This window comes from Bubalus bubalis, chromosome 10 (assembly GCF_019923935.1).
Source record: "Bubalus bubalis isolate 160015118507 breed Murrah chromosome 10, NDDB_SH_1, whole genome shotgun sequence".
Taxonomy (NCBI): Eukaryota; Metazoa; Chordata; class Mammalia; order Artiodactyla; family Bovidae; genus Bubalus; species Bubalus bubalis.
Window position 1 is genome coordinate 95,897,612 of NC_059166.1, and position 16,102 is coordinate 95,913,713.

The 16,102-nt window shown below is 39.9% G+C and overlaps 1 protein-coding gene and 1 long non-coding RNA gene across 5 annotated transcripts in view; one reads left to right on the forward strand and one right to left on the reverse strand.

The window, feature by feature from the left end:
* ADGRB3 (adhesion G protein-coupled receptor B3) overlaps window positions 1–16,102 on the reverse strand; it is an 884,190-nt gene that overhangs the window by 12,715 nt on the left and 855,373 nt on the right. For all 3 annotated transcript variants that reach the window (XM_044924546.2, XM_006078271.4, XM_006078270.4), the window contains one exon: window positions 5,346–5,381. In XM_044924546.2, the coding sequence (XP_044780481.2) occupies window positions 5,346–5,381 (36 nt within the window). The remainder of the gene's footprint in view (window positions 1–5,345; window positions 5,382–16,102) is intronic.
* Window positions 100–11,407, forward strand: LOC123327815. 2 transcript variants are annotated; one of them, XR_006542514.2, is made up of 3 exons: window positions 100–238; window positions 8,314–8,839; window positions 10,857–11,407. It is a non-coding gene; the product is annotated as an uncharacterized LOC123327815 (long non-coding RNA). The 2 variants fall into 2 exon arrangements; XR_006542513.2 differs by having other exon boundaries at window positions 8,727–8,839.

The following is a 16,102-nucleotide window of genomic DNA, read 5'->3' on the forward strand; positions in this document are numbered from 1 at the left end:
GCCATCTCATTTTCAGATGAAAAGGAGATTAAAACATTGAGGGTGGATGAGAGGGCTTCTGTTGAGAGCTCATGAACTCGGCGGATATCAATCACCCTGCAATGGTCTCACAGCAAGCACTGCAATTTTGGCTTGAAGCCTATTCTCCTCATCTTGTTCTCTGAACATCTTGTGGGCAGTGACTGAATCCCTGACACCCAGCACAGTGCTTGGCGTTCAGCTGGTGCTCCACAGACAGGTACGGAATAAATTAAGTGAATGAGGTGTCATAGATACATAGGTAGACAGACACAGAAGGCCATCACCAACCTCGCCTTCTCTCCTTCTGTTAGAAGGTTTTCTCTTCCAAATTCAGAGTCCAGAATTATAGAGTTGGAATCTCTTTAAGTTTGAATTACAGATAAGATAGGTATTACCACTGCATATATTAATTTTTTAGAAATGGAAGGAAGTGATTAGAAAAAGTTGGAAAATCTCCCAACTATAAACTTTAGACTATGGGGCTGGGAAATCGTGTGCTGTTAGGAATTAGACACCGCTTGGCCTTATAGAGCTCTTCTGCCATTGTCCATATAATTAGTATAAAATTAGGGTTATTTTTCTTCTTCTTGCTGCTTTGCATGTGAGTCTTTAATTTAGCTCCTGCTGCTGCTGCTAAGTTGCTTCAGTCGTGTCCGACTCTGTGACCCCATAGACGGCCGCCCACCAGGCTCCCCCGTCCCTGGGATTCTCCAGGCAAGAACACTGGAGTGGGTTGCCATTTCCCTCTCCAATGCATACATGCATGCAAAGTCACTTCAGTTGTGTCTGACTCTGTGCGACCCCATGGACAGCAGCCCTCCAGGCTCCTCTGTCCACAGGATTCTCCAGGCAAGAGTACTGGAGTGGGTTGCCATTAATTCAGTGTGGGCTGTTGAATACTAGTCCGCAGTGGTATTAAAACTCATGTGAAGGAAACAACACATACTACAGGAATTAAACTTGATTCTCAAAGTCAATATTGTGGGAAGGGGATGATTTAGGTACCTTTCTTTGGTCAGAGTCCCAGTGTACCCATAAGACAGAATCTGTTGACCCTTGAAATGCCTGGCGTTACAGTGTCATATATGTTTCTATCTGAATAAATATGTACCCAGGGCTTAAAAGAAACCAGACAAAAAAATGAAAGAGGTGTGTATATATACACACACACACACATTATATACATACATGCACACGTGTGTGTATATATATATATATATACATACATACAAATATATCTGAGTGACAGTTGCTGTCACTCAGAGTATACTTGGCTACAGATAAATAATTTTGCAACAGTAGTTTAAATTTAGTAAGCTAGAAGAGAAGGATATAGCCAAGTTTTCAGTGCACAAACTTTTCCCCCCAAAATATACTGATTGCATAACAGAAGGCACACACGGCTAGGGGTTGGGTCAAAGCACGAAGGGGTCTTCTGTGAATAAGACATTTGTAAGAAATCATGCTTTCAATTTAGAAATTAATATAAATATTTTCTTTTATATCACAGCTTAGCTGTGTTCATAAATGATATAAAATTAGTATAAAATAATATTTTATCTTACTTGACTATGTTCCCCCAAATCTTCCAATAAAATCAAGTGCCCACCAAGACAGGTCACAATTACCCTGGGTCTGTGCTGTCTTGTCCCGTCTGCCACGTGGGAGAAGCGTGGATTGACTGGGTGTGGGGGCTCACCAGGAACTTCAAAGGAACATTCTCAGGTGTGTTTAAGAGGCTGCATGGTTCTCATGGAAGAATGTGACAAGGTTTATCCCCACATTTTTGCAAGAGAAGATACAAAAAAGACACCTCTTTCTATGTATTTTTAACATGGAAATGATAAAATTATATATTACAGTTTCTGGAAGGAAGTTTGTATTCCTAAGAATTCTTTGAGCTTTGTCCTCAATCCAAGACAGACAGTTTAAACCACCTGCCAAATATTTTTAATTTCACATAATAAGAGGCACCTTTATCCCCCAAGTATTAAAATACAATTCATCCTAGCTAGATGTCTCCTTGGCTTCCCTGGATCTGTTTGTGGTGCTAGCAGAAGCTCAGGCTCAGACCTGCAGGGCTGTCTTTCTTTGGCTTCCTTGCCCTTTGACCTTGACTCTTCAGTGTCCTTTTAGCCTACCACCTCTGCCCTCCTGGGCTTCCCTGGTGGCTCAGAGGGTAAAGCATCTGCCTGCAATGTGGGAGACTCGGGTTCGATCCCTGGGCCGGGAAGATCCCCTGGAGAAGGAAATGGCAGTCCACTCCAGTACCCTTGCCTGGAAAATCCCGTGGATGGAGGAGCCTGGTGGGCTACACTTCCTCCCTCACCACACTACCATCTCTCCTTCCTATTACTGCCATATTCATCTTTCCATAGCCCAGATCAGAGCTAAAAAAAATTCCTCATTAAAAGTAAACAAAACAAAATACAACAGAAAAAACTCAGGGACTTTTAGTAATGAATTAGGTAAAAATTGTTCCTAAGGTATACAAGCCCTTCACTAGATGGTTTATAAACTGCCTCCTCTGTCTGTTCTTGTCTTCCATACGATCCAGGTTACAGTGAATTTTGACGTGCTTCTTGCTCACTAAACATGCAAGGGCAACCTCCATGCCTTTTCCCCCTCTGGGGATTTCTATCTGACATTACTAGCTCCTTGAATTATACATGACATGGATATCTTTGAAGTCTAATGTGGCTATCTTTGAGGTGTTGCCTCCACTGTGGTCCATTTTCTATACTGCTCTCTGCTCCAACTCAGATATAGTGTTTGACCATGTTTTATTAAAGTGGATCAGATTAAAAATTCAAATTTTCATCACTCACTCGACAAACACTTACTGGAGGGTTATGTATATATTGTACCACCTCTCTGTTTAGAGTTGGGAATACAAAGTCAATAGACAGTTTGGTCACAAAACATAAGGTCAATACTACGGTAATTTCTGTATACTTTCTAGAAAGTAAGAATCTATATTCCACAATTTTATGACCGGTTAACTTGCTGTGTTCTTTGCTCAATGCTGTCTTGGAGATCGGCACTATGAAATGGCTTCTCCCATGTACGACATTTACCCACAGGGTTTTTGGATATGTGAGTTAAGAGAATGTTGTTATCATGTGTGGATTCTGGGGAGCGAGCGAGGCCTTCACCTGAAGGGAAGATGCTTTTAGGTATCCAGGAGGCAAAGTTTGTCTGGCAGTGGTTTAAATGTCTGAGTTGGCCATTGTGTAGTAAAACTAGCAGGCTCAGGTGGGTGTTATCAGAAAGTTTGACATCAACATGTTTAATTTATCCAGCCTGAATTAAAACAGGGAGGAGACTTGGACTCATCCTCAAGGACTATCCATAGAGAACAGATAGATTGTATTAAAATTCGTCATCATTTAAATGCAGCAACAATTTCTCTGTACACAGTCCATGAAACATCTGTTATATAATTGTAGTTGCACATATACTAAGGGGAGTAGTATTAAACCATTCAAATCATGAATCAAAGACATTTTCTGGCAAAACCTGACACCAATAGAAGTCATGAAAGAACCAAAGTAATTAAAGAGCACAAGAAAATATCCAGAGTTGTAGTGTTCCAACTTTTTGTTATCTTTTTGTTATCAGCAGATGTTTTCATAATACCCTGGTTATATGTTGGAATCCAAAGCACAGGAAGAAAGATCAGCTTAAGGAGTCTGTTACCAGTTGGCACAGAGAAAATTTTTAAAAAGAATAGTTTTTTCTAATTTTCCAAAGGACACAGATTTCTTTTCAGTGCTGGCAATTACATAACTTTAGTTGGTTGCACGGAGGCTTAATTTTAGATCTAGATTTATACTGTATTTTATCAGTGATGCCTAGTGGGTTAATCTCACTTCTTCCCTTCCCTACTAACAACTAACTGCTTTCAGGAATATGTGTATATACACACACACACACACACACACACACATATATGTATAAATATATACACACACATACATATATCAGGAACATATACATATACAGGATGATCCTCTCTTTTGGCTACCTGAAGAATTAATAGGAAAAAACCCTAAAATATCTGTTCCTTAAAAGGTACTAAAGACTCTAAAAGTGAAGAGTTTTGCTTATTTTCTCTTTGAATTTACAGTCTTGATACTTTTATCTTAAAATTTAGGCTATAATGAAATATCTGTCCTGTGCCAGTTTAATATTGATGCAATTGAGCCACATCATTACTAAAATTTGCCATATCATCACTGAGGTCAGACTCATCATCACTATTTTGTATCTTGTACACATTCTACTAAAATATGTCTTTAAAATCTAATTCTCCTTAGACTCTATTCAAGGTAAACTCTGGGCTTGCTCACCACTGTAGTAAACAGAAACTACCGTCTCCCTTTTGACACTTGATACGCAGTGCTGGGTTACAATATTCATCTACATAAACGAAATGATGGAATTATGAATTTCCATGTTCTGGGAGGCTTCTAAAATTTTAGGCTATCAGCTAAGAGTATTAAGTTCTATGTAGGCATCACAACAGTACAAATATGCTGGAAAAATTGATAATGCTTTATATCCAATTATGTCAGCAGGCTATGAATCATACCCAATTATCAAGATGCATAAGTGCATTTTATGTGATGCTCAAACATCATTAATTTTGTGCTTAGCACAAGCTGCTCAAATGGTATGATTTCAGTAATTTCTAGCATCAATATTACAGCATCAATATAAATTCAATGCAAATTGGAAAATGAACATCTTCATCTTGTTTATATCTGTGAAAAAGCATTTACCAAACAGAGGAGCACGTTGAAACAACACTTGCTATTGGAAAAATGAGTCTGTAATGTACCATAGGGAGCCTGAGTCTGGCAAGTCAGTCCCAAGGAAACCTAGCTATCCAGCCAAAGACCCCTCACAGGTGCTCTTCACATCATCACTGAAGTAGAACAAACATGACCATTTTAAATATGAAAAATATTTAGAATATCAAGAAACCAAAATTCCTACTTCCCAAAAAACTGAGGGATTTAAACAAATTGACCAGATTCAACTCTCACCATAAATAGCCCACGTCTTAGCATTACAAAATGGAATCTTTAATTGTATGTAATATCTCAGACTCAGCACACATTTAAAGCAATCAGAACTTACATTTTTTCTCTAAAACTAGTTATACATTGTGGATTTTAATGAAAAACATGACTTCTCGTTTTAATTAAAAAACGTAGAACTCTTACATAGCTGCACAGAGTAATATGCTTAAGTAATTGTACACCAATTTCAAATTCAAATAATTAAAGTTAAAACAAAAATAATTCTCAGACACTTACCTCAAAGTCAAGGTCTGAATATCGTGATTTTCTTCTCTGTTAGATATTTTTTAAAAAGAGAAAAACCAAAAAAGTTATATTTAGTATTAAAATAAAAATGATTATTTTCAATAATCCTGTTTCTTTGTGATATAAACACTTCCTTCACAAAAGAATCTCAACATTTTTATGATCTCAAACTATGCCATCCACATTATTCCATTTTCACTTTGGATTTCCTTTAAAATTGGAGAATATAAATTTATAATATATTCCTTATCTTGGCCTTAAGTCTATTTTTTTTCAATACAGAGACATTTTTAAGGGGAAATTCACTTTAAAAGTTCAATCTTGAAGGAGACTTTAGGCCTGCTACAGCAGAACTACTTTACAGACACAAAGGATTCAAAGCTGTGGAGGAAAGGCATCCAGTCATCTCAACACTTTCCAGCCATCACCCCCTCAACCTTCATTTCTACCAAATTCTACCTAACCTTCTGTCTACACGCCAAAATTCTCTATAGGTCTCATCCACAAATTTCTCCGTACTTGGTAATCTTCCTTGACAGCACAATCTTTCTCAGAGCTAGGCATGAAAGTACTTGCTCTTATTTTTCTTGCCTGCAGATTCCCTACAGACAGAGGAGCCTGACAGGATGCAGTCCACGGGGTTGCAAAGAATTGTACACAACTGAGCGACTAAGCACAGCGCAATAAAACAAGTAACAGTCTGCACCCCAGTAGAACACAGATGTAGACGTAAATACCTCACTATGCCTCAGAATCCAGAGAAGGCAGGGGCACCCCACTCCGGTACTCTTGCCTGGAAAGTCCCATGGATGGAGGAGCCTGGTAGGCTGCAGTCCATGGGGTCGCTAAGAGTTAGACACAACTGCGTGACTTCACTTTCACTTTTCACTTTCATGCATTGGAGAAGGAAATGGCAACCCACTCCGGTGTTCTTGCCTGGAGAATCCCAGGGATGGGGGAGCCTGGTGGGCTGCGTCTATGGGATCGCACAGAGTCGGACATGACTGAAGTGACTTAGCAGCAGCAGCCTCAGAATCTGTTAAACACTTCCTGAATCTAGTTACAGATAAATGTCTTGATAAAATCAGGAAACATGGTTGAAATGAAATTAATGTGATTATTTAATATTAGTATAGGGCAGGTATTCTTAACATCTTCTCTAAATCATTCACTGAATTCTTAGAATTATTAGGTATAGAAGGAGCTATCTGATAAATATAGAAAATGTCCACCAAATTATTGGCACTCAAAAGTTTCCAATACAGGCTTTTTTTTTGTTTGTTTGTTTGAGAAAGTAGGAATGAAAAACAGAGGAAATTAATAAATATTAAAAAGATGAACTATACAGGCAGTAGGGAAGATATATAAAACTTCTGTGTTTTTTTTTTTTTTTTTTCTTTCCTCTTCTCCTATCCTAATAGCTATAGTGTGAAGTTCAATAACCTGAGGGAGTCATGTCCAAGATAACGGAGAGATTCTTGTAACTGTTGAATATTAGGAGAGAAAGAAAGGAACTAATGCAGTTCATTGGAAAATACGACTAAATTTCTGCAGCCAGAGTTAAAATTGTCCCTATAGACCCTGAACCTTCCCTAACCAACTTTCCAAAGCATGTTGCAGTAAACAGAAGGTGATACACCCAAAGAAAGATTATGTTTAAAAAAAAAAAAAAACGTTTAAAAGTTCTGAAATAATTTGATTTTGGTGGAGCTGCTTAAGACTTGAGAATCAAATCCTTCAGTACGGTCAAAGAGAGGCAGATAAGGAACTGCTTTATTCAAAGGAAAGTCACCCTGCTGACCCCACTCTGCTCCGTGTCCCAGTTCTGGGGGCATCCTGGAAGGAGAGGTGTGTGGGGGAAGCCGTGTAACCCCAGGCTTCCTTGGCCACCCCCCACTGCTGTTATCAGCTGCCCATGATGTATGAGCCAGGCCTCAGCGCCCTGCATCCCGCTTTGCTCTGAGATGTTAGACCAAAGGTCAGGGCATCCCTCCTGTTCTTGGGCGCTTTGCGTTCTCGGCACTGTGACTCACCAGGACACTTTTGCAACTGTACATTAAGCAAATTTCTTTCCTAATACAGCAAAATTCAAGCATGGAAACACTTAATGTTAAGCAATTACTACAGAACATTAGTCACGCGCTTTGGGTTTCATTTGAAAACTAAATAGTGAGACCTGATGGAAAAGGTTCAATTATCCAGCAAAGAGGCCTGTCCACTGCATGGGCTGAGGGCTTCTTTGTTGCAAAGATCCTAACAGCCATATGCTGCTCTCTTGTTTCTGAATGCAACGATGTGTTGCCTAAGAACCGGAAATGCGGATGGATACATATTGCTGTAGGCCTTAAATTTCAGGCCCAAGATGGGAACCGGCCCAAGATGGGAACCATCCCAAGATGGGAACCATCCCAAGATGGGAACCCAGAGGAGCAGCAGAGAGGGGTTGTCCCTGCGAGAGCAGGTGCCGGTTATGCGGCTGTGAAATATGGAAAATAAAATGGATATACACCCATAAATAAGTTTCTCTCTGTTTCATTTCATTAATATCACATTATAATGTAAGGGATTAGGCTAAGAAATGAGCACATGAAGCAGACTTCTCAAAAGATAGTTGCAGGGACGGGGGTAGGTAGGCTGGAAAATTCAGCAGTGAAGACTTGAAATTAAAGAGTTGAAAAAATGTGGCAGATTTTTAGAGTCCAAGGGTAATAAAATATGTGTAATATTGACCAAGTGTTTCAACCTTTAATAAAGTGCTTTCACGTTAGAAGATGCTAGCTGGCCTGTAGTTTGGTTAGGAAAGAATTATGCATTTTCCCGGTTTATGAATGAGTAAAACTGAGGATTGGAGGAGTTCAAATAACTCGCCTGCTTCACCAGGGTAGTAATTGCGTGAGCTAGGATTCCCACTCAGCTCTCTGACCGCAAAATCCTGTGTTTTTTCTCCACTGTTGCCCAGTGACTATACCATGGTACAAGGTTCATAGCCAAGATGGTTCATAGCCAAGCTTCACGTGATAGTTTGCTGACTTTACCTGGAACTCAGCAAGAATAACGTTATAGGATCCAGTCAACCCCAGGATGACAGCAGGAGCCTGAAATGCTTTGCAAGCCTGAAGCAGAATCAAGCATATGAACTGCTACATGTCAATTATATTTTAAAAGTCTGATAAAGTGATTCTAATATGGGCTAGTTTATGAGCCAAGATGCAACAACACAGTGGCAGACTTCACTCCACAATGGGTCTCCCACCGCAAAATCAATTTTATTCTAAGGAAGTATTTGCATTGGAAAATCTGTGATGGAATGGAAGGACCAGAATGTTAACTTCTGTTCTTCACTTCCTCATGATAACACTCACCATCTCTCAGTCTGTTTTGCAGTGTGTGGAAGAATCTTTTAAAGCACTGAAGTCTGTGGAAACTGTGACTGCCTTACATGCTTATTCAAACATACCTCTGAGCTCTCTGAGTGTTACTATAAGGTAGGAAAGTGGTTAGAAATAACCGTTACATGTTTAAAAGATGAGAATCAATGAAGAAAAGTGATCAAGTCAAAACAACTTTTCTGATAAGTGGATAATTGAAGAAATGCTACATACAAATTTAAAACAAGTCAGGATGTGGCTGCATGCATACTCAGTCATGTCTGATTCTTTGCAACCAGATGGCCTGTAGCCTGCCAAACTCCTCTGTCCATGGGATTTTCCAAGCAAGAATACTGGAGTGGGTTCCTATTTCTTACTCCAGGGAATCTTCCCGACCCAGAGATTGAAAAGTCAGGATGGTGCCAACATATTTTATGAAGATAAAAATACCCCTCTCTCTATGGCCCCAAGTTCCCAAATAACTTGATATAAATTATCCTTTTTGCCATAGTAGATGATGTTTCTTCTATGCTCTTTCCATTGCTTTAATTTCCCACTTAGAACTCATCCCAACTTGTATTCTGTCCTCAATATTCCATTAACATTCTTCTTATTGAGGTCTCAGAAGAGATCCATCTGGTCAATTTCCAAGGTTATTTTTCTCTTCTCATCTTACTGGACTCTCAGAAGCTTTTGAGACTTAATCACTTCCTCATTAAAGCACTCATTTGTCTCAGCTTTTCCATTTATTTTCTTTTCCTCCCTCTTATGTACTGCAGCTCAGCCAAGTCTCCATTGCTGGCTCTTTCTCATCACCCTGCTTTTAAATGTTGAGTTGCATAGTTGTCTTTTTTTCACATATTCTCTTTTGGATGAACTCATCCATTCCCATGGTTTTAAATACCATCTCTTAAGTTGCAAACACCTTTTATTCCCATGTCTTCCCATCACAGGAAATGTTGCATATCTAGTTCGTCGAGTGAGACTCTTTGGCATCACTCTTCACCCCTTCTTACTTCTCATCCTGCACATCAAATCCATCAGCAGTGCCATCTGTTCTATGTTCAAAACACATCTTGATCTGCCCAATCTTCTCCACCTCTGCTTCTCCTCCATAGTTAAAGGCATCCTTATCTCTCATCTGGATGACCTCAGTGGTCTCCTAACTGTCCTCCAGTTTTCTGTTCTACACCTTCTCCCATTGCCACTGGATCCTAATCCTCTCTCTTTCACACTATCAAAGTGATGGATGAATGGATGGAGAAATGACCATGACAAATGCTTATCTGTCTCATTTGCTTCTCTTCTTTTACAAGGCTCTAAAAAGTCTCATCTCTTCTTCCTACTCCAACTCTATAAGAAGCTTGCCCCTCACTTCACAAGTCTTCTAACCCTATGGGATTTCTTTGGAGGGAATTATGCTGAAGCTGAAATTCCAGTACTTTGGCCACCTCATGTGAAGAGTTGACTCATTGGAAAAGACTCTGATGCTGGGAGGGATTGGGGGCAGGAGGAGAAGGGGACGACAGAGGATGAGATGGGCTGATGGCATCACTGACTCTATGGACATGAGTCTCAGTGAACTCTGGGAGTTGGTGATGGACCGGGAGGCCTGGCGTGCTGCGATTCATGGGGTCGCAAAGAGTCAGACACGACTGAGCGACTGAACTGAACTGAACCCTATGAGAACATTCCAAGCTCTTTCCTACCTCAGAGCCTCTTCACTTGCACTTTCTTTTTCTTGAAACATCACCTGATCCCTTAGCACCTCACAAACCATGTTCCTTCTTAACTTCACTTTTTACTCTAATGTAGGTTTGGAAGTCTTCTCAGGTCTCCTCATCTAAAGAAGCCTCTCTCTCACACATTCCATGGTTATTGTCCAGCACAGCACACTTTCTGATTATTCATTTGTTAACAGTTCACCTTCTATCTCTTCCATAGGGTTTATTCACCAAAGGGGCAGGATCCACGTCTGTTTTGACCACTTTTATATCTCAAGCACCTTAGCCTAGAGCCTGGCACAGTAGTAGACATTCACAAAATTATTGCTGAAAGACTGAAGGAGCTACACTATGGAAGCCAAACAAATTCAAAACAATGTGACTTGTTTTTCTGGTTTTATTTTTCTCAGGAAGACTCCAGGAGAATTTGTATAAGCAGGTGGACTACATAAACAAAGAAAACCATTTTGAATAGATCAGCTGACAGCCAAGTGGATCAAGACCATTTAGAGGAATGCAGGCCTATCACTAATAGAAGGAAACATTCTTTAGGATGAATTCTGAGTAAGAAAATGCCCACCAATACGGGGCTACTCAGGGGAATAGGATGTGCACAGAGGTGTCTCTGCACAGCAAAGTCTCGTAGAATGATAAATAATTTCTCAAAGGGAATACTTCATTGTCTGTGTCTTTGCAGATTAAGCTGGACAAGATCCTAGAAGATTCACAGTGAGGAATAAATTCCATGGACTGATAAATGCCAATATGACTGCCATTAAAAGTTTCCATTACAGACTGAGCAATGAACTCACTCAAGTGAAAAAGCTCTGATGTCATATCCATTCAAAATATCTGAGTAAATGAAACTTGAGAATCATTCATTTTGAAAAATGACTTATTAGAGCTAATTTTGCTTGCCTAATTTTTTGTGCCTGCATAAAAGACAAAATCCCCTAACCCAGCAGCAAAAACAAAACACTGAAGAAGGAAAAGGCTTTCTTTCACCACAGCTACATGAGGGAAAAAAGTTTACATAAGAAAAAGATTCTTCTGCCCAATGGTCAGTTCTATAATTGTTTCTGTTAGTGACGGAGTCTCTAGTTCCCAAGCATGGCCATAATATTTTGTCTAATATCCTGAATATTGACTTAATTATAGCAATCAAGTTTCTGCAGCAATATTCAAGGTATAATGGCAATCAAATAATAATCACACAACCTTACATCTAAAGTGCTCCTTACAATTTTCAAAGGATTTTTCACACACATTATCCAATTTGATGTTCACCGCAGCCATAAGGGAGGCACCTGTGATGTGACATTATAGCTAAAATGTTTTACCTTTCAAAACCATTATATTGAGATCTCCAGAATTCATGTCCAGAGGAAAATTGGCATATAAAAAGTTAGCACAGAATGCTGTCCCTTTTTATGCACTTAGAAACAGAGAGATTTGGCTGAGCGTGTTTTGAGATACATCGTTAAATTTATACCTGAATACTCAGAAAACCTGGAGCAGCAAAACTTTGTTTAAAACAGCAATTGTGCGATTGACTATCTAATTCTGTTTAGTTACAAGAAAAGCTTAGGCCAGATATGTCAGGAGAATAAGAGAAACCACTTAACGTGCTAACACTGGAGCAAAGCGTTGCACAGGAATTCAAGTGATGGAGGAGCCGAGAAGCCACATAAGGGGCCACAGAGGAACCCAGGGATTCACAGGAGAAGAAGCTAGTGCCCCCCTCCCACAGGGACAGACAAGGGAGATGGCACAACAACCTGACCCCGGGGGCTGAGGCATCTAGCCAAGGCTGGAGGCACCACAGAACTGCAGATAAAGACACAGGTGCTGCCCAAAGCAGAGCGAGGAGAAATACCTTGGCTTCCCTCTTCTGACCAGCATCCAGCCTCACAGTGTTTCCTTGTGGCCAGCCCTCTCACCTAGTCAGAAGCCTGCATCAACCGCCAAGAGACCCAGGGGCACAGGGGTCTCTTGACTTGGAGCCACACCCAAGTTGAGAAGACTTTTGAGTGAGGAAATATGTCCTATTTAGATATACCAGCTACCAGACACAGAGTAAAGAGTGGTGCGGCCATGAGTCCAAACAAATACTGACCTATCTTCTTACACTGATATATCTATACTTTAAAAAAAATAAATAAATGGAACCACAGCCCAAGGTTTAAACTATATCTCACAGTCCTCAGTGGCTTGAGAATACAGATCCTCCTTTTCCCTCACTTGCTTCACAGTGCCTTGTAATTGTCTATATACACACCATTCACTCAACACATTTTGTTCCTTAACTGAAAGGGAAGGACTTAAATCCTAATAACAACCTCATCTTTCTTAGCTTTAAGGAAAGCAACTAGATGATATCCAGGCCTGAAGCCATCATGAGAAATTCTACCATAGGCATATTGCAATGAATCCATAATTGTGGAAATCTAAAAATTTTCAGACTTGCTTAACAAGTCCGTTCTGGGAATGGATACAGTTTGGAAAATGGCAGCTAACATATTTCGTGAAAGAAAGAAACCAGAGAGTATTAAGAGGGGAGAGAAGTTGGATGTGCTTTTACGCCAAAAACAAAACAGAACAAAAAACACAACTTGATGCATTTATGAAACTTTCTACACGGAATAATTGGGGGTTAGCTGCACAGGCTCCCCTGGAGGTCGGAGCCTGTTCTGCGGGCACAGTCTTGGGGTTGGGGAGCCGCCCTCTCGCTTTGGTGCCTCCTGCTTACTTGAATAAACACTTCCACCCACTCTTTGGCTTTGTTTTCTCTCCTTTGCCTCTTGCTGTTCCTCGCCTGCACTTTTCCTCAGCAACACTGTATTCTGTGCAGCACTGGCAGCTTTCACCCTCTTCTTTCTTCCCCCCACCACTTCCCACCTCAGCAAATTGCGAACACCCACTCCTCTGGAGGCGACTTTCTGAATCACTGTGAACATCTTTTCATGACACCCTTGAGAAGCTCCGGTGGCATCTGGCTGTCCTCTGCTGCCCCAGCTTCCTGGGCAAGAGGCCCCTGCGGCTGGGCCCTCCTTTCTCACTCCAGGAAGACTCAGACTGCGCCAGGGCCTCATGTCAGCCGGAGGGCCGCTCCCTTCTGTCTTCCTATGCTCTTCCAGGTCTCAAGACACCTCCTGGCTACTGCTGCTCCCCACGCTCCATGTTGATGCACTAGGCATCTTTCCGCTTCTCCTCTAGCGTCAGAATATCATCTTCCCTGATGGTTGGCTACAGACAGTGTGGCAGTTAACCACTCACTCTGCCCACAGAGGAAGTCACACCAGACTGGACCTTCACGGCCATAGTCCTGCTCCCAAACTTGGCTAGCTGTACACATCTACGCTTCATCCATTCCATGTCATTATTCCATATGACCAAGTGTCTGACCTGGGTTAAATGAACTTTATAAAGTGATTCTCATGTTAACATTCAGGCACATGACTGTCTCTTTGAGTCAGTGTAAAATTGGTGAGGATAGAAAGATTCAGGTCCTATACTCTCTGTGCACTTGCATGGTAACCTTGAACAAATGACTTTACTTCAAGGATTAGAAAAACTTATGCATTGTACAGAGGTGTTGTGAAGAGTAATTAATTCATATTTTAAGGTGATTTGATGATCAGCTAATGAAAGATGCTATATAAATGCTAATTTTATTATTCATTCCCACATCTATATATTCAGCTGCCTCCTAAAATGGTCACCCTAAGCAATTACTCACTATTAAACTCTTTGAAAGAATGAAAATGAAAAACTGAATTTTCATTCTTAATCCTGAATTTTCTTCCTTTTCAAGATGTGAGCCTTGTGATTTCTAAGTCATTTAAATGCAGAGCTTTTGGCTGAATCATACTTATACATGATGCTTATATTTAATTCAGAGATTTGGAAAAATTACCATGGAACAAAGCAGCACTTGGAAATCCAGTCTATTGTTCAAGCATACACAATCTATACAATATCAAACCCAGAAAGGTTTTTAGACATAAAACATTTTTAGAACAAGTAAAATATTGTAATGTTTCCATTCTAATCCCTCTAGCACATTTTAAAGAGTCATTCTATGTAGAAAAACCTCATATGGTCATTATGATTATTTATGGTGTTATGTTCTTATATTCATAATCACTGAAATTCTTTGAGAAACTTTTCTGACTTTGAATAAATGTTATGTAGTTTGTGTTTATGTGGTCATTATTGTCATAGACCTGTGACTGTCAGGGATATGCAAGTTAGAGACAGACACAGTAGCCCTTCTGCTAGTTCAGAATGATGGCCTGTTTTTGTCTTGAGGGAGCTCCAACCACTCAGGACTCAACTTGGACTCACTGCCCCTATGCCTATGGTTCCAAGGAATGATTTTCCTCAGAAACTGTCTTTTGTTTAACACTGATTTAGAATTAGGGATTTATCCTAGATCTTGTCTGCATGCCTATTTTGGTCTAGAATTCCCTCAACTCAGTTGGGAAGAACCTCAAAATTATACCACACAAGTTACTATAAACTTTCAGGATCTCTCTTCATCTTGACATAGTACAAGGCACAGCTTTGTGGGGAGAAAGGAGGGGTAATTTGCTCTGGGCACTTTTGAACACTAGAACCTAAGATTATCAGCAAACATCTGATATAAAGAGCAGGCAACCAATTATAACGTATTGTGAAATAATCTGTTATGTTAAAACAATTGGAAATGCATATAAAATAACACATGTATTGCACTGTATACTGAACATATGCAATATATCAGTAGTGTTGTTATTGTTGTTTAGTTGCTAAGTCATAACCAACTCTTTTGTGACACTGTGGACTGCAGCCCACCAGGCTCCTCTGTTCGTGGTATTTCCCAGGCAAGAATACTGGAGTGGGTTGCCATTTCCTTCTCCAGGAGATCTTTCTGACCCAAGGAATAAACTTACGTCTCCTGCATTGCAGGTGTATTCTTTACCACTGAGCCACCAGGGAAGCCCATATCAATAGTGGGTTTATAGAAAAATTTCAAGGTAAAGAATATAAAAGTCACATACAAAACAGCAACAGGATGTCTATCAAAGACTATTATACATGAGTTGTCTTATTTGACTTAGATATTACTTGATTAATTGTTATAAAATATGAGCAATATTGATACCTGTTGACTACTCTTTGCATCACTTTGTGGGTAAGAAAGAAGCTGAGGGGAGCTTGCTTTATTGCAAAAGTCATGTGGTTGGACCTCAGAGTCCTGTCTCTTGGCCTGCTTAATTTATATGCCTCCCAAGAGTTCACAATTTAAGACCAAAACATTTAGTGGTCATAATTCTGCAAGAGTTAAAAGCAAAATACTTACTCTGAAAGATATCAATCTATGGTAATCATACATTTATAATAAACAGTGTAATGGTAACCTCATTGAGACATTCCAATTTTGTTATTTCAAGAGCTGCCCTCACACAAAAAGTCCAGACCTTGGTTAAAGTCTTCAATGTCATCCAGAAACTACTTTAACCATCAAAAACCTCTGGTACCTGAGAAACATCAGGAGGATCTTCTGTTTGTTCAGGAATGCTCTTATTGGTTCCCATTATGACAAAATTATTACATATAAGTATCTTTTTTTTTTTTTAAAGAGGGTTTCTTTAAAAAAAAAAAAAAGTAGTCT